The sequence below is a fragment of the Mandrillus leucophaeus genome, unplaced genomic scaffold, assembly GCF_000951045.1.
Source record: "Mandrillus leucophaeus isolate KB7577 unplaced genomic scaffold, Mleu.le_1.0 Scaffold39, whole genome shotgun sequence".
Classification (NCBI taxonomy): domain Eukaryota; kingdom Metazoa; phylum Chordata; class Mammalia; order Primates; family Cercopithecidae; genus Mandrillus; species Mandrillus leucophaeus.
Window position 1 is genome coordinate 5,076,350 of NW_012104142.1, and position 21,208 is coordinate 5,097,557.

Below are 21,208 nucleotides of genomic sequence, written 5' to 3' on the forward strand. Positions count from 1 at the left end.
GAGTTAATGGGTGCAGCACACCAACATGGCACACGTATACATATGTAACAAACCTGCACGTTGTGCACATGTACCCTAGAACTTAAAGTATAATAACAATAAAAAAAAATTGCATACATACATGTGCTTTACTTTTAGTGTTTTATGTTTAAAAATCATTCATATTCAGTCATAAAATGATTTCCCTAAAAATATAAGCATGCTTAAACTACAATCAAAATTTTCATAACAAAAGTGATTACAGGTTTATAACATGATTGGCAAACAACTTCAACAATGAAAAAAAGGACTGAAAGCAACTTACATGACTGTATCAGCAAAGCACCTTTGTATAAGAGAGAGACCACTGGTCTAGAAGGCAGAAGATATAGACTAGAATCTTCTCAGCTTTGTCCTTCACTAGTTTTGTGGCCCTAGACAAGTTTCTCAACCTCTCTGGAGCTCACATACCTCAAAGTGAGCTAAAAAAATCACTAAGGTGTTCCTCTTCCAATACTAGAATCCTTCTCCTACCCTAAAACAAGCTTGAAAATGCTAGATATCCATGAATATCCAATATAGAAATTAATAAGAAAATCAAAATCAAAGTAAGCATAAAAGTATGCTGCTTATTATGTTCCTAGTAACTTGCATAGGCTATAAAAAAATTAACAAGGCAATTTAAGAATAAAATTTGGGATTAAAATAAGAAGCCAGGCCATGCGCAGTGGCCCATGCCTGCAATCCCAGCACTTGTGGGAGGCCGAGGCAGGTGGATCACCTGAGGTCAAGAGTTCGAGACCAGCCTGGCCAACATGGTGAAACCTCGTCTCTATTAAAAATACAAAAAATGTGCCAGGTGTGGTGGCGTGCACCTGTAATCCCAGTTACTCCAGAGGCTGAGGCAGGAAAATCACTTGAACCTGGGAGGTGGAGGTTGCAGTGAGCTGAGGTCGTGCCACTGCACTTCAGCCTGGGTGACAAGAGTGAAACTCCGTCTCAAAAATAAATAAATAAATAAATAAGCAGCAGCCATACATAGTAGGGCAAATATTTAATATATGGGAAACTCTGCAGCTACTGAGAAAATCCATTCAACAGACTAACTGGCTACCATGTCTAAAGCCCTACCAACCATTACAGGAACATAAAGATAAAATAGATACAGTTGAGCCCTTAAGGAAGTAATGAGAGACAAGTACATGAGAATCAGAAACAAAGGCACACATATAAAGGACCTAGTGATTAGTGAACATTAGAAAACCTTACTCACTTCACTGCTATAATCCAAAGAAACAGGAGAGAAAACAGGATAGGAAGGAAAAGATTCTGTATTAATCTGAAAAAAGAGTGAAAAGTTATAAAGGTAAAAATGGGAAACAAAACCACCCTACATAAATCACTGTCAGAAATACCAATCCCCAGCCACCCAAATTCATAGGTATAACTGCTGGTAAGGGCAGGGAAAAGGAAAAAGAACTAAAACCAAGAGCCCAGGTGAATTTCTAGGATAAAGTTGTGAGAATCATTACCTATGAGATTGGACCTATGCTTGTCTTCTCAAAGTCATCAGGACACTATTAATGCAGATGGACCAAAGAAAGTATGGAGTCTATTAGAAGCAAAGACTTTAGTCTTCCATTACAATAATGGGCCATTTCTTCTGACTCATGGAAACCTCAGCAAAGGGAAGGTTCCTTCTTTATCTAACTACCTAGACTGAGCTTAAAAGGTAGGAACAAAATACCTGACTAGGGTAAGTAGGTTGTCCTCCAGGATACTGAGAAGGCATCTGTCCTCCAGGAAAGCCACCTATATGTTAAAAAGAATAATAATACAGCAACAGGTCTTATATGTTTTAATTTTTCAAAACAGCATTGATGACTATGAATATGGAAACATACAAGAACATTTACACTATGATATTCATGAAGATAATTTTAAAAAAATATAATTTACTGAATCTAAAACCAACTTTGGTCATAAGAACCTTTTTAATATTCCACGTTCTACAAAAGATCTACAAAAGATCCTCACAAATAACACTTTTTTCACACTTGAACCAGATTAAATTCTGATTCCATCTGGAATGGTTATCATAATATAGTTCTGGGGGTGGTTTCACTAGTGGTACAGGAGTGGGCAGAGAAGTTCCTGAAGGCTTCCTTTTTGGCTTTGGGACAGATTTTTTTTAATAGAAAAAGTGTGACTTTATCTCTATTTTACTGATTAAACTTTTCCATCAATGTAATACATTTCATAAAACCATTATGTTTAAAATTATTTATGGAAATATCTAAACATTTATTGCAGATTATCTCAAATAAAAACTAAGTTCTCTCAATGGCGATTTTAAAATTCAAAATATCATGATACCGTTTTTGTCTGGACAGCTGGTACCTACCAGGTAGTGGGACCTGTGCTGGACCACCTCCGTAAGATTGTGAAGGTGGCTGTGGGTAGCCAGAAAAGCCTGCTCCACCTGGTGGGACTCCAAATCCTTGGCCTGGAGGAACTAGAGAAAAGAACAGGTCAATAAACTATAGTACAGTTCTCATGATTGCAGGAAAACCCTTAGAAAAATGTCTATTGTTAAAAGTGGAAAAAATATGCTATTAATGCTATAATAGCAGTCCCTTTTCATCTAGATTCAAAACTTCAAATTATCCAGTAAAAAACAAGTTTTTAAATTTTTATCTTATTTATTATTTTTTTTTTTGAGACACAGTCTCACTCTGTTGCCCAGGCTGGAGTTCAGTGGCGCAATACCAGCTCACTGCAAACTCTACCTACCAGGTTCAAGTGATTTTCCTGCCTCAGCCTCCCAGGTACCTGGGATTACAGGCATGCGCCACCACACCCAGCTAATTTTCATATTTTTAGTCAGACGGGTTTCACCATGTTGGCCAAGCTGGTCTCAAACTCCTGGTTTCAAGTGATCCAACCACCTCAGCCTCCCAAAGTGTTGGGATTACAGGTGTGAGCCACCGCACCCAGCCAAAATTTTACTTTATTACTTTTCCTTACTAACTTAAAATACAAAAATGCTAAGGTTTTTTTGTTGTTGTTTTTTAGGGGTCTTTTTTACCTTTGAAAAAAGCTGACCTAAAGGTCACAGTCTTGCTAATTGAAATGTCTTAATCAGGTCTTAAGACTACAAACAAGCAAAGTGTTACATATTGATCCTTTATTGCCATGAAATTTATTCCAAGTCCCTTCACAGTGGAATTTTTGAAACTGCTCCCAGCTTTCATGCCCTCAGAGAATCTTCATCCCTCCATCTTGCCAGCTAGGTCAGAGCGACTTGACCTCACACAAGACAAGCAGGAATGAAGAGGATAAAGGGAGAAGGAAAAAGTGCTACAGCAATCCCAATCATTACTAATTCCGCAACCCATAACTCACCTCCGGGATAGGATGGAGCTCCCCCTGGCTGTGGGGCACCAGGATAGCCTCCAGGGGCTGGATAACCTCCAGGCGCAGGGTAGCCTCCAGCTCCTGGGTAGCCACTACTTGGCACTTGTGGGTAGGCACCTCCCCCCATTGGAGGAAAGCCACTAGGATAAGGATACTGACCAGAAGGGGGAAAAGATGACTCCTGACCTGCAGGCTGAAAAATCAGAATAATTTTTAAACAAATGCGATCATAGAGAACTATGACCCATCTAAAAATAAGGAACAAACAGAGGTTCTTATTAAGGTCTAGCTCATTCTTTCACTTTTTAAAAGTCTCATTAGAAATCCTGGAATCTTATACTAGTTTATCAGTATACCAGTTTGTAAGGACACTTGTTTGTCAGAATTCAGTTAAATTTAATTCTACTTGAGTCAGGCAAGAGGGGTCTGCTTCTCTATTTGGGAGTCAGAACAGGGTTCTTTACAAACCTCAAGGTTTTAAGAAAAAAAAAATAAAAAACCTCATTAGTTCCTTCATTTTCCCAGCATCTACAAATATAAGAAAAATCCTCCTCTATACCCTAAACAAAGGAATTTGAGGCTCTTTTGCAACACATCTGGATCTGTTACATAATATTTAAACATGAAAAAGGTAACCTGTATATCACATCACACACAGGATGTGACATTTTGGACCTCACAGTTCAGTGCAGTAATATGTAGACAGGCAGAGATTGTCGCATATTCACTGAACTATTTCTCCCCAGGCCACAAAGCTATACAGACTACATTTCCCAGACCCCCTTGCAGTTAGGTCGGACCACATGAATGAATATCAGTGAATGAACATAGACAGAAGTGACATATACCACTTTCTAAATCTGTCCCCTAAAAACCTCTGGCAAATCCTCCATGTTCTCTCTCTTCCTTCATCTGCCACCCATAAGCAGAGGATCCAGCAGAGGACTCCAAAGTGCTAGAGGATGGTAGGCTCAGAATAAGGAAGGAGCCTGGAAACCCAAAACACTGCATGAAACAAAGCCTCGTCCCACCCACCCCCTATCCACTACTGACTTCCAGGAGACTGAAGAAAGAAATACATTTTTTTTTCATTGTGTTAAGTCACTGAGATTCGGGAGTTGTCTGTTTTAGCAATTAGCCTACGCTGACTGAAATAGTTACTAAAGTCCTGTTTAATACATAGGGACTTGGGAACATATCCATAATTCTCATCTCTCCTGTGATAAATTCACAAGAGCTATATAATCACTTTGCATAAGGATAAACATATCACAAACTTGTATAGACCCCTCTTGCTATTCTCCCAGGGTTAGATAGCAGCCCCACAGTTATGAGTATAAAACTGAAATGTGGGCAGGGCTAAGTGGCTCATGCCTGTAATCCCAGCACTTTGGAAGGCTGAGGTGGGTGGATCATGAGGTCAGGAAATCGAGGCCATCCTGGCCAACATGGTGAAACCCCATCTCTACTAAAAATACAAAAACTAGCTGGGCGTGGTGGCATGTACCTGTAATCCCAGCTACTCGGGAGGCTGAGGCAGGAGAATCGCTTGAATCCCGGGAGGCAGAGGTTGCAGTGCGTTGAGATCGCACCACTGCACTCCAGCCTGGTGACAGAGCAAGACTCCGTCTCAAAAAAAAGAAAAACAAAAAACTGAAATGTGGCCGGGCGTAATGGCTCACGCCTATAATCCCAGCACTTTGGGAGGCCAAGGTGGGCAGATCATTTGAGGTCAGGAGTTTGAGACCAGCCTGGCCAACATGGTGAAACTCCTTCTCTACTAAAAATACAAAAATCAGCTGGCCATGGTGGTGGCACCTGTAATCCCAGCTACTCGGGAGGCTGAGGCAGGAGAATCACTTGAACCCAGTAGTCATAAGTTGCAGTGAGCTGAGATCACACCACTGCACTCCAGCTTGGGCGCAGAGCGAGACTCTGTCTCAAAGACAAAAAATAAAACGAAACAAAAAAAAACCTGAAATGCACAATTCTTACTTATGGCTCAGCTCTTAGTCCTCAGAGTAGTATAGCTATCAACAAGGTGGAACTTAGTAGCACATTTATAAAACGTACTCCAAGTCTAAGAACTATAAATCCACTGCAATTTATCTCTGGGTCAAGCCAAGCCATTAATTATTTTAAACATTCTAACACAAAGGTTAAGACGCAGTGATACTATGACTCAAGGGTATTAAAAAAAAAAAAAAAAAGAACCAGTGATTCATGGGATGGATTTTGCTTACATCTGTGTTTTATTGGCTCGTACAGCAGTTAACATTTTTTAAAACTAACTCCTAAATTTTGAAACTTTGGACAATTTCATATAGAACCCAAGTTTCTGGCTTTACTTGAAAGGCTGGAGTATCTAGCAAAGATAAGTGTGCCTCCCACCATGGCTACACAGGGCTGGTGCTAAGCACCTGCCAGCTTTCAATAGACAAAGCAAGACCTCTCTAGTTCCCCACACAACCGCCTTCGCTCACTTGTTCTACTCAGTACCTGTGAGCATCTGAATTTACGACCCCTGCTCTAGCATATCGGTAAGATCTGACATGGCCAGTCCCAAACACCACCTGTTTTAAGGATGTGAGGTATTAAGTGGCAATACTTACAGGATATCCAGGGAAAGGTGGGTAGCCTGTTGGGGGATAGCCTGGGTATGACATTCTGTAAGAACAATAAAAAAGGTCCTCTGTAAGTTTTTTTTTTTTTTTTGGGGTGGGGTTTTGTTCTCTGTCACCAGGCTGGAGTGCAGTGGCATGATCTCGGCTCACTGCAACCTCTGCCTCCCAGGTTCAAGCGATTCTCCTACCTCAGCCTCCCAAGTAGCTGGGACTACAGGTGCACACCACCATGTCCAGCTAATTTTTGTATTTTTAGTAGAGATGGAGTTTCACCATGTTGGCCAGGATGGTCTCAATCCCTTGACCTGGTGATCCACCTGCCTCGGCCTCCCAAAGTGCTTGGATTACAGGTGTGAGCCACTGTGCCCGGCCTGTAATTTCTTATAATGGTTAAGGCCTTTGAAAACATATAGATATATACACACACACACCCCCCACACACACACACAGGGTTTTATGCAAAATATTTCTCTTTTCAAAAGAATCTGGCATAAAATTAAAGTGTGGATATTAGGGATATAAGTAAAGCTTATTAAATGCTTATTTCATCATTCACACCAATGGAATCAGTACAGCCTAGTAAAGTTTCCAACTTTGTCATGACATACAATTTTTGTCACATCTCAATTCTACCACTACTATTATTTATGAACTATTCTTCTTTTCTCCTTTTTTTTTTGGAGATGGAGTCTTGCCCTGTTGCCCAGGCTGGAGTGTAGTGGCGTGATCTCAGCTCACTGCAACCTCTGCCTCTGGGGTCCAAGTGATTCTCCTGCCTCACCCTCCCGAGTAGCTGGGATTACAGGCGTCTGCCACCATGCTCAGCTATTTTTTTGTATTTTTAGTAGAGATGGGTTTCACCATGTTGGCCAGGCTGGTCTTGAATGCCTAACCTCAGGTGATCCGCCCACCTCGGACTCCCAAAGTGCTGGGATTACAGGCATGAACCACCTCACCCGGCCAAGGCTTCACTTTGGAAGCAGAAAGCAGTCCTCACCAGATGCCAGCACCTCGATCTTGGACTTCCCAGCCTCCAGAACCACACCCAGCCAATCTATTTTTCTTTAAGCCAATTTTTTACTTCCGTTTATTTTTAAAGTATGCTTATTATCAGCACACTTTTAAATATCACCATACTTTTAAATGGAAAACTTCTAAATGGAGAACTTCAGTAGTTTTCTTACTACAAAGAGAAGGTAATATTAAAATAAATACTTAGCTATTACAATAAAAAGTCCTTTCTAGGTGCCACAGAAATCCCCTCATATGGTGATATAACCACATTATGGGAAACAACGGTACAATGGTTAGGAGTTAACATTCCGGAGTCACATATACGTGGCTTAAACTCTAGCTTTCTTTTTTTAAACTTTTTATTTTTGAGACAAGGTGTTGCTCTGTCACCCAGGCTGGGGTATAGCGGTGCAATTACAGCTCGCTGCAGCCTCGACCTCCTGGGCTCAAGTGATCCTCCCACCTCAACACCCCCTGCTGTAGCTGGGACCACAGGTGCGTACCACCATGACTGGTGAATTTTTGAATTTTTTTGTAGAGATGGGGTTTCACCATATTGCCCAGGCTGGTCTTGAACTCAAGTGATCTGCCTGCCTCATCCTCTCAAAGTGCTGGGATTACAGGCATAAGCCACAGAGCCCAGACCGAAATTACTGTTTTAATGACACTTTGAAAATTATTCCTGTGTAGTTATGCTATCAATTTGACACATATTAGGTCCATTTGTTTCATTTTGCTTTTGACTTTCAAGGTTTTAAAATTTTTTGATTTAGTTTTATAATTATATAAAACATTTTCTGGATTCTAAAGTCAAATCTACAAAACAAGATATGTTCAGAAACCTGTTAACTTCTAACCCTGTCCCTTACTATCTCCTACATATGATTACTTTTACAGTTTATCTACCTATCTTTAAGTACATAAGCTGATATGTCTATATTTGTATCCCCATTCCATTCTTACATAAAACATATTGTTTTTTTTTGTTTTTTTTTTTGAGACTCACTCTGTCGCCCAGGCTGGAGTACAGTGGCATGATCTCAACTCATTGCAACCTCCATCCCTTGGGTTCAAGCGATTCTCCTGCCTCAGCCTCCCAAGTAGCTGGGATTACAGGTGACTGCCACCGCGCCCAGCTACTTTTTGTATTTTTAGTAGAGATGGGGTTTCACCATCTTGGCCAGGCTGGTCTTGAATTACTAACCTGGTGATCCACCTGCCTCAGCCTCCCAAAGTGCTAGGATTACAGGCATGAGCCACTGCTCTTGGCCCATACTCTGTTTCTTTACTGGCTTTTTTCTCTTATTATGGCTATCATCCATAGTCTTCAATCCTTTTTAAAAACAACAACATAGGCCAGGCACAGTGGCTCATGCCTGTAAATCCCAGCACTTTGGAAGGCTGAGGCAGCAGAATCTCTTGCAGCCAGGAGTTTGAGATCAGCCTGGGCAACAAAGAGAGACCTCATCTCTACAAAAAGTAAAATAATTAGCCAGGCATGGTGGTGTGCACCTGTAGTGCCAGTTATTCAGAAGCCTGGGCAGGAAGATCACTTGAGCCCAAGACTTCAAGGCTGTAGTGAGCTAGGATCGCACCACTGCACTCCAGCCTGGGCAACAGAGTGACACCGTGTACCTTAAAAAAAACAAACAAAAAACACAACTACATAGTACTTCAGTGTGTGGCTACATCATGGCTTATTTAATGGCAGACATCTGAGTTATTTCTACTCTTTTAACTATTAGTCTTGCAACGAACAGCCGTGTACAGGTACCTCTCTGTATATTTTGCCAATATTATCTTTGGGGAAGATTCCTAGAAATGGCATTGCTGAGACAAGCGGTAAAGGTGAATGTGATACTGCCCAATTCCCCTCCACAGGGGTTGTACCAGTTTGCATTTTCACCAGCACTGCCAACAGAATTTTCCATCTAACATCCTGGATTTCTAGCTGTGTGAATATGGGCAAGTTACTTAGCTTCTCAAAGGAAGTTACTTAGCCTTTTTAGGCCTTATTTCTTCACCTATAAAATGGGATGTGAACATACCTACTTAAGGATGTTGTTGTAAGAATTAAGTAAAAGAATATAGGCAAAGCATTTAGCAGTGCTTGGAATAAATTAAGTCCTCAATAAATGTTAACTGCTATGATCATAGAGAACTGTGATATATAACACAAGAATATTAAAAAATAATTAGCACAAAGTTTGGCTTTTATTCATTCATTATAACACTTTCAGTATATTTACCTTCTCAATTTTATTAGACTTAGACTAATTTTAAAATTAAAATGCTTTCTGATGGAAAAAGAAAGTAGGGTGGTAGAGTGTGGTTAGTCTGAGATTAAGGAGGCATTCATATATTATCTATTCTGTGATAATAATGGTGATCAAAAGTTGATAGTCTTCTGATCAGCAAACATAACACTGGAAATATCTTTTAAAAACTGCAGTCTGTACCAGAAAGTTTGAAAGTTACATTCTTCAAAAGGTACTCATTTCCATTTGGAAAAGTAAACAATAACCTGCACATCAAGTGATGTTAAGACATTACTATTTTTTTAGGTGTGATAATGGTATTATGATTTTCATCAAGTATTCTGATCTTTTAGAGATATACACTAAATATTTACAGACAAAATGGTATGTCAGGGATTGTGTCAAAATAATATGCAGGAATATTATATATAATATAGTGCAGGATTTAGACATAATAAGCAATCAGGAGTTGATAACTGTTCACGCTGGGTGATGAGTACATGGGATTCATTACACTCTCCTGTCCATTTTTGAAAAGACGGCTCATGTAAAATAAATGGAGCTAGTGTGGTTAAAAACAAATATCTCTCTCTATATATACATATATCTTCTGCATTTGAAGAAAACACTATTAACCTAAAGCAAATGCAAATAAACAGAGAAAAAACAAACATTCAAAAGAATACCCTCTTAGCCTGATCAAATCTAAAATACGGTCAGGCGCAGTAGCTCACGTCTGTAATCTCAGCAGCTTGGGAGGCCAATGCCGGTGGATCACTTGAGGTCAGAGACCAGCCTGACCAACATGGTGAAACCCTGTCTCTATTAAAAATACAAAAATTGGGGCTGGGCACGGTGGCTCACGCCTGTAATCTCAACACTTTGGGAGGCTGAGGAGGATCACAAGGTCAGGAGACTGAGGCCATCCAGGCTAACACAATGAAACCCCGTTTCTACAAAAAATACAAAAAATTAGCCGGGCGTGGTGGCACACACCTGTAGTCCCAGCTACTTGGAAGGCTGAGGCAGGAGAATCACTTGAACCCGGGAGGCGGAGGTTGCAGTGAGCCAAGATTGCACCATTGCACTCCAGCCTGGGCCACAGAGCAAACTTCTGTCTCAAAAAAAAAAAAAAAAGAAAAGAAAAAAGAAAAGGCTGGGTGCGGTGGCTCACGCCCGTAATCCCAGCACTTTGGGAGGCTGAGGCAGGTGGATCACCTGAGGTCGGGAGTTCGAGATCAGCCTGGCCAACATGGTAAAACGCTGTCTCTACTAAAAATACAAAAATTAGCCAGGCATGGTGGCATGTGCCTGTAATCCCAGCTATTCAGGAGGCTGAGGCAGGAGAATTGCTTGAGCCGAGATCACGCCACTGCACTCTAGCCTGGACGATAGGGCAAAACTCTGTTTCAACAACAACAAAAAAATCTAAAATACTATTAGTGATCAGATATAATATACCTGGCAAATATATCTATATAAAGTCAGTAATCACTTTTTTGGCATCTACAAGAAAACATTGCTACAAGTGGAGAGTGAATGATCAAAGGTTTAAACTAGGTTTTTAAAGGTGCTAGACACAGATAGGCAAGAAAGTAGAACAATGTTATTTGCAAGGCAAAAGGTGGGATGTAACTGTGAGGTGGAGGATCACCAAAATAGACTAAGGAGCAGATTAAGACAGAAATCAGTTAGGAGGACTTCCGTATGTGTAGAATAAAATACTCATCATTCTCCACCACACCACTCTTAACATCCTTTATCTGTCAATAGCACCACTACTTAAATTACCTAATACTCCAGTATAGTAAGAAACCCAGTATTTTTATCTTCTTTCGCTCTAGTCGCCCCAGCTGGAGTGCAGTGGTGTGATCTCAGCTCACTGCAACCTCCACCTTCTGGGTTCAAGCAATTCTCCTGCCTCAGCCTCCTGAGTAACTGGGATTACAGGCGCCCACCACCACGCTGGCTTATTGTATTTCAGTAGAGAGGGGGTTTCGCCATGTTGGCCAGGCTGGTCTCGAACTCCTGACCTCAGGTGATCTGCCCACCTCGGCCTCCCAAAGAGCTGGGATCACAGGCATAAGCCACCATGCCTGGCCAAAACCCAGCATTTTTCTATCCATCCTTTGAAATGCCTCTCTTGTAATTTCTGTTCTCATGGTCACATACTTAGACCAAGTTTCATCACTTGATGCCTATCTTACTAAAACTCCTTCTCTGTTTATATTCTTGCTTATACTCTCTCACCCTCCCAATTTTCTCAGACACTGTCACTAAACTTTCCTAAAATGCTACTCTTTCAGCAAACTGCTCTTCAGCTCAAAAATCATCAATGACTACTGCTAGAGTATCAGATGAAAATTAATTGGCCTGATATTCAGGTCTCCTTAGTACTGGCTCCAATTATTATTTTATTTATATATACATATATATATACACACACACACACACACACATATATATATATATATACACACACACATATTTTTTTTTTTTTTTTTTTGAGACGGAGTCTCACTCTGTCACCCAGGCTGGAGTGCAGTGGCCGGATCTCAGCTCACTGCAAGCTCCGCCTTTCGGGTTCACGCCATTCTCCTGCCTCAGCCCCCCGAGTAGCTGGGACTACAGGCGCCCGCCACCTCGCCCGGCTAGTTTTTTGTATTTTTTAGTAGAGACGGGGTTTCACCGGGTTAGCCAGGATGGTCTCGATCTCGTGACCTTGAGATCCGCCCGTCTCGGCCTCCCAAAGTGCTGGGATTACAGGCTTGAGCCACCGCGCCCGGCCTATTATATATATATTTTTGAGATGGTTTCTTGCTCTATTGCCCAGGCTGGAGTATAGTAGCACGACATCAGCTCACTGCAGCCTTGGTTTCCTAGACTCAGATGATCCTCTTATCTCAGTCTCCCAAAGAGCTGAGACTACAGGTGCACATCACCATACCTGGCTAATTTTTTGTATTTTTAGTAAAGACGGGGTTTCACCATGCTGCCCAGGCTGATCTTGAACTCCTGGGTTCAAGAGATCCACCCGCCTCAGCCTCCCAAAGTGCTAGGATTACAGGCATGAGCCACCGCATCCAGCCTCTATTTATCTATTTAATTCATTTCTTACCAACACCTAACCCGTGTCAATGCAAAATCTCTAACACTTGAACTATTCCCAGCATTCCTTTGCTTAAGCCATTCTTATCATTAACGGACTTGGCCCTCAACCCTGGGCTTACTCACCCCTCCTATCTAGCTCAAGCCTTCTCTCTTCCTTCTTTGAACAACGAGGTTGACTAAAATAGTGTTTCCCAATGTTTTCTTTTTGAGACAGTTTTGTTCTATTGCCCAGGCTGGAATGCAGTGGCACAATCTCGGATCACTGCAGCCTCACCTCCTGGGTTCAAGCGATTCTCCTCCTTCAGCATCCCAAGTAGCTGAGACTACAGGTGCACACCACCACACCTGCTTAATTTTTGTATTTTTAGTGGAGACACTGGTTCACTATGTTGGCCAGGCTGGTCACAAACTCCTGACCGCAAGTGATCTGCCTGCGTCAGCCTCCCAAAGTGCTGGGATTACAGGCGTGAGCTACTGCGCCTGGCCTCAAACTTTAATGTATATATGAATCCCTAGGGATCTTGTTAAAATAGAGACTTTAATTCAGTAGCTCCAGGATGGGGCCTGAGATTCTGCATTTCTAAAGCTTTCAGGTGATACGGCTTCTGCAGGTCTGTGATTCACACTCTGATACCAGAATACTTCGGGATTTCTGGATCTACACCTAATTTTCTAAATTTGTAAATATATGTTTTGGCACTTCTCATCAATATAGCTCTAAATGATTCATATTTCTTTTATACCAAGATGCCAAATAAACCCAACTCAAGTCAACGCTTATGAACGTCCACTGTGTAATAAGCACTGTCCTAGGTGCTGACAGAAAGATTGAGAATAAGTATTCAGCCTTTTGAGTACACAGTATAGGAAAATGAGATAATATAGTGTCTCTTATGACAGGAACACAGGATAGAAGCTAAAAATGTGCTGAATTGAGAATAAATGGATATAGATTGAATCAAGGCTATAAGTCAATAAGAAACATAAAATGATACAAAAACTGACCCAGTCAATTCTAAATTGTCATTTGGGATCCCAAAGGGCTGGATATAAAAACAGGGACAGGCTAATTGTTTTTTGCTTTTTTCTTTTCTAAGCCTGGTTTGTATAAAGAGTAAAGGAGAGGCAAAAGCTCTAAAGAATGGTCAGATAGGCTGGGCACAGTGGCTCACACCTATAATCCCAAAACTCTGGGAGGGGAGGGAAGGGGGAAGGGGAAAGGTAAGGGAAAGGAAAGGACAAGACAAAACAAGGAAAAAGAAAAAGAAAAGAAAAGTAGATAGACAAAGGACAAAAGGGTCAGGGTCAAAATAAAGGAAAAAAAATCTGAAATTAATTTATGAGATAAATTAATAGTAATTTGAAAGGCAATAAGCAGTTATAGTACCAAAGACTTCATAAGCAATTTAAATTTCTAAGTCTCAAGAAATTGTTCCAGTGACAAAACCTATATCTAAATTCTTTAGCTACTATCCTAAATCTTACCTTTGAGAGCCTGAAGGAATTATGTCAACAAAAATGAAAATAAGGCAAAGATTATCTGTATATAATAAAAATTAAAGCAATTTTAAGAAAGTGAATTTTGGTACATTTTGAAAAACAATTACATAAAAGACTAGAATGCAATTCCATTTCCAGGAATGTACCTTATAGAAATACTTGCACAAGGACAAAATTATATATGTACAAGGCTATTCATTGCAGTATTTTTGTAATAGGAAAAGGTTAAAAACCACCTGAACGTCCATCAACAAGGGACAGGTGTCATCCCAGGGATGCAGGAATGATTTAACATATACAAGTCAATAAATGCGATGTATCACATAAACAGAATTAAAAACAAAAACCATATGATCATCTCAATAGATGCAGAAAAAGCATTCAACAAAATCCAGCACCCCTTTACAATAAAAAAATTCTCAACAAACGAGGTATAGAAAGGACCTAACTCAAAATAATAAAAGCCATATACAATGACAAAGCCAACATCATACTGAATGGGGAAAAGTTGAAAGCATTCCCCCTAAGAACAGGAACAAGACAAGGATGTCCACTTTCACCACTCCTATTAGAGGGAAAGCAAGGGAAAGCAATAAAGTGCATCCAAATTGGAAAAGAGGAAATCAAACTATCACTGTTTGCAGATGTTATGACTATATACCAAGGAAATCCTAAAGACTCCACAGACTCTTAGATTTGATAAATGAAATCAGTAAAGTCTCAGGTTACAAAATCAATGTACACAAATCAGTAACACTGCTATATACCAAAAACGTCCAAGCTGAGAATCAAATCAAGAACTCAATCCCTTTTACAACAGCTGCAAAAATAAAAAATAAATAGAATACCTAGGAATATGCTTAACCAAGGAGATGACAGATCTCTACAAGGAGAACTACAAAATACTGCTGAAAGAAATCATAGATGACACAAACAAATGGAAACTCATCCCGTGCTCACGGATTGGAAGAATCAATATTGTGAAAATGACTATACTGCCCAAAGCAATCTACAGATTCAATGTAATTCCCATCAAAATACCAAGATCATTTTTCACAGAAGTAGAAAAAACAATCCTAGCATTTATATGGAACCAAAATGAGCCTGAATAGCCAAAGCAATCCCAAGCAAAAAGACAAATTTGGAGACCTCACATTACCAGACTTCAAATACACTACAAGCCTATAGCTACCAGAACAGCATGGTACTGGTATAAAAGTAGGCACATAGACCAATGGAACAAAATAGAGAACCCAGAAATAAAGCCAAATACATACAGCCAACTGCTCTTTGACAAAGCACACAAAAACAAAAGTTGGGGAATGGACACCCTATTTAATAAATGATGCTGGGAAAACTGGCAAGCCACATGAAGATTAAACTGGATCCCTATCTATCACCCTATACAAAAATCAACTCAAGTTGATAAAAGATTTAAATATAAGACCTGAAACTATACAAATTCTAGAACATTGGAAACAGTCTTCTAAACACTGGCCTAGGCAAAGAATTCATGACTAAGACCCCAAAAGCAAATGCAGCAAAAACAAAAATAAATAGATGGGACCTAATTAAACTAAAAAGCTTCTGCACAGCAAAAGAAATAAACAGAGTAAACAGACCACCAACAGAATGGGAGAAAATATTTGTAAATTATGCATCCAACAAAGGACTAGTATCCAGAATCTACAAGGAACTGAAATCAAAAGAAAAAAAACAATTGCATTAAAAACTGAGCAAAGGACATGAATAGACATTTCTCAAAAGAAGACATACAAATGGCCAACAAACATGAAATAAATGTTCAACATCATTAATCATCAGGGAAATGCAAATTAACCACAATGAGATACCACCTTGCTTCTACAGGAATGGTCATTATTAAAAAGCCAAAAAAAGGGCCTGGCGCGGTAGTCCACATGTGTAATCCCGGCACTTTGTGAAGCCGAGGCGGGCAGATCACCTGAAGAGGTCAGGAGTTTAAGACTAGCCTGAACGGCATGGAGAAACCTGTCTCTACTAAAAATACAAAATTAGCTGGGCATGGTGGCACATGCCTGTAATCCCAGCTACTCAGGAGGATGAGTTAGAAGAATTGCTTGAATCCGGGAGGCAAAGGTTGGGGTGAGCCGAGATGGCGCCACTGCACTCCAGCCTGGGCAATAAGAGCAAGACTCAGTCTCAAAAAAAAAAAAAAAAGTCAAAACACAATAGATGTTGGTGTGGATGTGGGGAAAAGGGACCACTTATTACACTGCTATACAGCCTCTACAGAAAACAGTATGGAGACTCCTTAAAGAGCTAAAAATAGATCTACCTTTCCACCCAGAAATTCCATTGCTGGGTATCTACCCAAAAGAAAGGAAGTCATTATATGAAAAAGACTTTTGCACATGTATATTTATAGCGGCACAATTCACAACTGCAAAGATGTGGAATCAACCTAAGTGCCCATCAACTGAGTGGATAAAGAAAATGTGGTATACATAAAGCATGGAATACTACTCAGCCATTAAAAGGAACAAAATAACGTCTTTTGCAGCAGCTTGGATTAAGCTGGAGGCAATTTTTCTAGGTGAAGTAACACAGGGGTGGAAAACCAAAAGCCGTATGTTCTCACATTATAGGTGGAAGCTAAGCTATGAGTATGCAAAGGCATAGGTATGAAGTGTTATAATGGACTTTAGAGACTCAGAAAGCGGTGGGTGAAAGGGGGCTAGGAATAAAAACTACACATTAGGTACAATGTACATTACTTGGGTGACTAAAATCTCAGAATTCACCACCATATAATTCATCCATGTAACAAAACACCACTTGTACTCCAAAAGCTGTTGAAATTTTATCTTTTATTTTTTTTGGAGATGGAGTCTTGCTCTATCATCCAGGCTGGAGTGCAGTGGTGTGATCTCCATTCAATGCAACCTCCACCTCCCAGGTTCAAGCGATTCTCCTGTCTCGGCTTCCCAAGTAGCTGGGATTACAAGCACGTGCCACCACACCCGGCTAAGTTTTGTATTTTTAGTAAAGACACGGTGTCACCGTGTTGGCCAGGTTGGTCTCGAACTCCTGACCTCAGGTGATCCACCCACCTCGGCTTCCCAAAATGCTGGAATTACAGGCGTGAGTCACTGTGCCGGGCCACTGCTGAAATTTTTAAAAAGGAGGGACAGGTGAAACAGATTATGGATAGCCATACAAGGAGGTGTTATGTGGTTATTAAAAATGAGGCAGCTTTTTTGTTTTTTTTACCCATATATGAAACCATCTGTAACACATATCAATGAAAAAAAAAAAAAAAAGGCAAAGGGAAAAACTGCATAGTGTGCAGCCATATGTGTAAAAAATGTACTGATTTGGATCTATAGAATATCCCTGAAAGGACACTCAAGGAAGTAGAAAACAGTGACTGCCTCCTGTATGAAGAACTGGGACACAATGGAGAAGACTATTTACTTTTCTCTTTCACTCTTTTTTTTTTTTTCAGATGGAGTCTCACTCTGTTGCCAGGCTGGAGTGCAGTGGTTCCATCTCAGTTCACTGCAACCTCCACCTCCTGGGTTCAAGAGATTCTTGTGCCTCAGCCTCCTGAGTAGCTGGGACTACAGGCGCGTGCCACCAAGCCCGGCTAATTTTTGTATTTTTAGTAGAGACGGGCTATCACCGTGTTAGCCGGGATGGTCTCGATCTCCTGATCTCCTGATCTGCCCGCCTCGGCCTCCCAAAGTGCTGAGATTACAGGCGTCACTCACTGCACCGGCAAAGACTGACTTTTCAATGTACTTTAGCCCTTAGAATTGTTCATATATCATTTATTCAAAAGGCAGATTTTAAACGTTTTTGTAAAAAGCTAAATAACGCCCAGAGTGACTCAAAAAAGTTCTCAACTTTGCCCAAATGAATAGTCTAGAGTTTTTTTTGTTTTTTTGAGAGGGAGTCTCACTCTGTCGCCCAGGTTGGTATGCAGTGGCACAATCACGGCTTACTGCAACTTCCGCCTCCCGGGTTCATGCCATTCTCCTCCCTCAGCCTCCTGAGTAGCTGGGACTACAGGCGCCTACCACCACGCCCGGCAAATTTTTTGTATTTTTAGTAGAGACGGGATTTCCCCGTGTTAACCGGGATGGTCTTGATATCCTGACCTCGTGATCCACCCGCCTCGGCCTCCCAAAGTGCTGGAATTACAGGCGTGAGCCACTGCGCCCGGCCTTGTTTTTTGGTTTTTTTGGGGGGGGGCACAGTCTCTCTGCCGATCAGGCTGCAGTGCAGTGGCGATCTCAGCTCACTGCAACCTCCGCCTCCGGGGTTCAAGTGACTCTCCTGCCTCAGCCTCCAGAGTGGCTGGGATTACAGGCGCGCACCACCACGCCCAGCTAATTTTTGTATTTTTAAGTAGAGACAGGGTTTCACCGTGTTGGTCAAGCTGGTCTCGAACTCCTCCTGACCTCGTGATCCTCCCGCCTCGGACTCCCAAAGTGCTGGGATTACAGGCATGAGCCATCGCACCGGGCCTTCTTTTTTTTTTTTTTTTTTGAGCTCCCGGTTCAATCAGATTGAGGCAAAATTTAGGTGAACTCACTTTTTTTTTTTTTTTTTTTTTTTTTTTTTAAAACATTCTCTGCTGTTAGCAACCACTTTTAAAAGGCTAGAAAATCATTTTTGGTTTTCCAAACCATCTCCACCCAGTGAGTCAGTCAGTAAGAGGGCTGGGTCTCACCGTTTCTCACAGATGGCATGAAGCCCAGGAAACCAAGAGGCAGCTGTTGCAAATTTATGGGGGAAAAAAATACACGAAACAGGAAGGGTGACTGAAGATAACGCGCAACAGCGAATACAATTTTGCAAAACCGGCCTCTAGGTCTGGTAGGATCATTTAAATCAGTCAGCGATTTGGAGAAAGAACGTGGAGGCATGGCTAGTCCTCTGCACGGACAGGTAGGTAGTCACCCACCAGTGAGGACTGAAAGTTTGCAGTGTCCAAAATTATCTCTTCTACCTATTTAGGGCTTGAAACTCTTTCCTTGCCTGGAAGGTAACTCATTACACTCACATCATCTAATTCGGACACATTTAGCAGATTAGCTGGCTATCAGCTGGCAAAAATTATGGCATTTACGGCAGCCGGAAGATAACAGCGTCATGTCTGTCACTTTAGGGTGGACATCAGCCATCTACCTCTGCACCTTGGTTTTCTTGGGCAGTTTTTGCACAGGACGAGCTAATTTCAACACACATTTGCTGCTGGTCGGGGAACAGGAATTAAATATGGACTGCTATCCTAGAAGAGCTTCCAAGAACTGTAAACGAGAACCAGTGTACAACCTTGGCCTGGCGCATTCTGTCCTACGCTTCACTAAGCACAGTAAAAATTTCCCAAGTTTCCCTAAATTCGCTGTGTCACCGGAAAGTACAGCCACCACCAGCCAGATGGCTTTCAGCACTGCCCGTGCGTTTCCCTACTCAGCCTCCCGCAAGGCGGCTGGGCCACGCTCCGGCCTCAGCCCCTCCACCTGACCGAGGGCGGGGCGCCACTGGTCCCTGGGATTTCCAAACGGACCGAAGGGCTTCCCGTAAGCCGCGCCGGCCGCCTCACCCACGCCACCCCAACACACCCTGGCCGGCAGCCCGGCTCCGAGAGGCGCACACCGGGTCGCCGCCACCCAGGAGGCCCACACGGCCCTTCAGACGCGCCCCACCAGCTCCGGGACAGCGGCGCCCAGAGCAGGCCGAGGGCAAGACCACCGAGGCGGACAAGGTGGGAAGGGGAGGGGGCGCCGCTCCTCACCTGACCCCGGCAGCAGCGTCACAGCCCAACCCGGTCGCCCGCAAGATGGAGCCGGGGGCGGGCCCAGGAAAGGCGGGGCGTCTCGCGAGCCCGTTAGGATCGCTGCTGCAGCCGGGAACGCCCCCGAAGCCGGAGGGGGCGGTGCGGGGAGCGGGCTGTCCCTGAGTCCCGCCCCTAGGCTCCACCTGAGAGAAAGACTCTCCCTTCGTGTGGCCCAGTGGATTTTTAATCACATTTATCTGTCGCAAGGACCCTGCGCCAATCCCTTTTAAGGCTGCCTCAAGTCACCTAGGAAGTTGCAGCAGTCCTGGGGGTATCCGGGGCCCCTTCAGTGGTGGGCAGTAGAGAAGGGCTGAGACAGGGAGGCTGGTGCAGCCTCTCCGCCTTTGAAATGCCGTTCTCCAGGTATTTTCTGGGGGCAAACACAGCGTTTTTTGTTAGCCTCCTGTGAAAGTAATATTTGTGGGAAATCTTAGTTGGACTGTAGATGAACTAATCAAAATCACTCCCGAAGGGAGTTGTTAGGTGGTTGTAGGCTCCCCTCGTGGGCTTGAGCATTAAACCCACATTAGCATTAAACATTCGAGGCAATTACAAGGGCTCAGATCAATATTTTAAACTCGTTAAGGAATTTATATTACAGAGCAAAAACCAATCAGCTACCTTTTAGAGTGGTAAAAGGTAGTTTCTGGGTGTGGTCCCTGGAACAGCATCATCATAATACTGGAAACGTGTTAGTAATGCAGATTGTTGAACTCCACCTTAGATCTACTGAATCAAACTCCCGGGATGGTGCCCAGCAATCTGTTTTAACAAGTCCTCCAGGTGGTTTTGATGCACACTAAAGTTTGCACATCTGATGCACATCAACTTATTCCTCTATACACTTTTCTACCCAAAAGCTTCCTCATGGGGGTGGAATAGAGTGGACTACGATTTTAAATGGGAAGAGCAAGCAAAATATACATGGCTTCCAAGTAAGTGTGTGGAGTGAAAAGTATTTGAGGAAGGTCACTGCCTGATTTAACAATGGTAGACAAAACTGCACAACTCTCTGGGTGACCAGCATTAATTCCCTGGCGCCCAAGTCTGTCTACCTGGAAAATAACAGGACTTTCTGTCCTACCTACCCTAGAGACCTCCAGGATTTAAGCATTGCCTGAGAAGCCTACTCTGTTCATTCTACAGAGTTCCCTTTGTGAGCTCATTCCAAACCCTCCCTCTGCCTTAATTACCACAATAACAGGGTATTTGCCAAACCTGTTATTTCCAGTCCACTTTCCTGAGCTGCAGGAATAGTCCAATAGTCTACCATGACATTTGCCATTTCATCCTTTCAATTCATCCTTTCTTCCTGGCATAAAAGGCGTTCCAGGATCGGAGACCCTTCCCTCCTGCAACCTCTGCTTAGAAAGCACTGCTCGGCCGGGCGCGGTGGCTCAAGCCTGTAATCCCAGCACTTTGGGAGGCCGAGACGGGTGGATCACGAGGTCAGGAGATCGAGACCATCCTGGCTAACA

At 42.3% G+C, this 21,208-nt stretch overlaps 1 protein-coding gene across 2 annotated transcripts in view; it reads right to left on the reverse strand.

Moving 5' to 3' along the window:
* ANXA7 (annexin A7) overlaps positions 1 to 19,750 on the reverse strand; it is a 41,236-nt gene extending 21,486 nt beyond the window's left edge. Inside the window, exons 1-6 of one of the 2 annotated variants that reach the window (XM_011991131.1) lie at positions 19,689 to 19,750; positions 6,009 to 6,063; positions 3,385 to 3,589; positions 2,384 to 2,494; positions 1,727 to 1,791; positions 1,253 to 1,318 (exon numbers count right to left, since the gene is read on the reverse strand). In XM_011991131.1, the coding sequence (XP_011846521.1) occupies positions 1,253 to 1,318; positions 1,727 to 1,791; positions 2,384 to 2,494; positions 3,385 to 3,589; positions 6,009 to 6,062 (501 nt within the window). In that variant the 5' untranslated portion in view covers position 6,063; positions 19,689 to 19,750. The remainder of the gene's footprint in view (positions 1 to 1,252; positions 1,319 to 1,726; positions 1,792 to 2,383; positions 2,495 to 3,384; positions 3,590 to 6,008; positions 6,064 to 19,688) is intronic. The other variant, XM_011991132.1, reaches the window with a different exon arrangement.
* Positions 19,751 to 21,208: the final 1,458 nt, after the last annotated feature.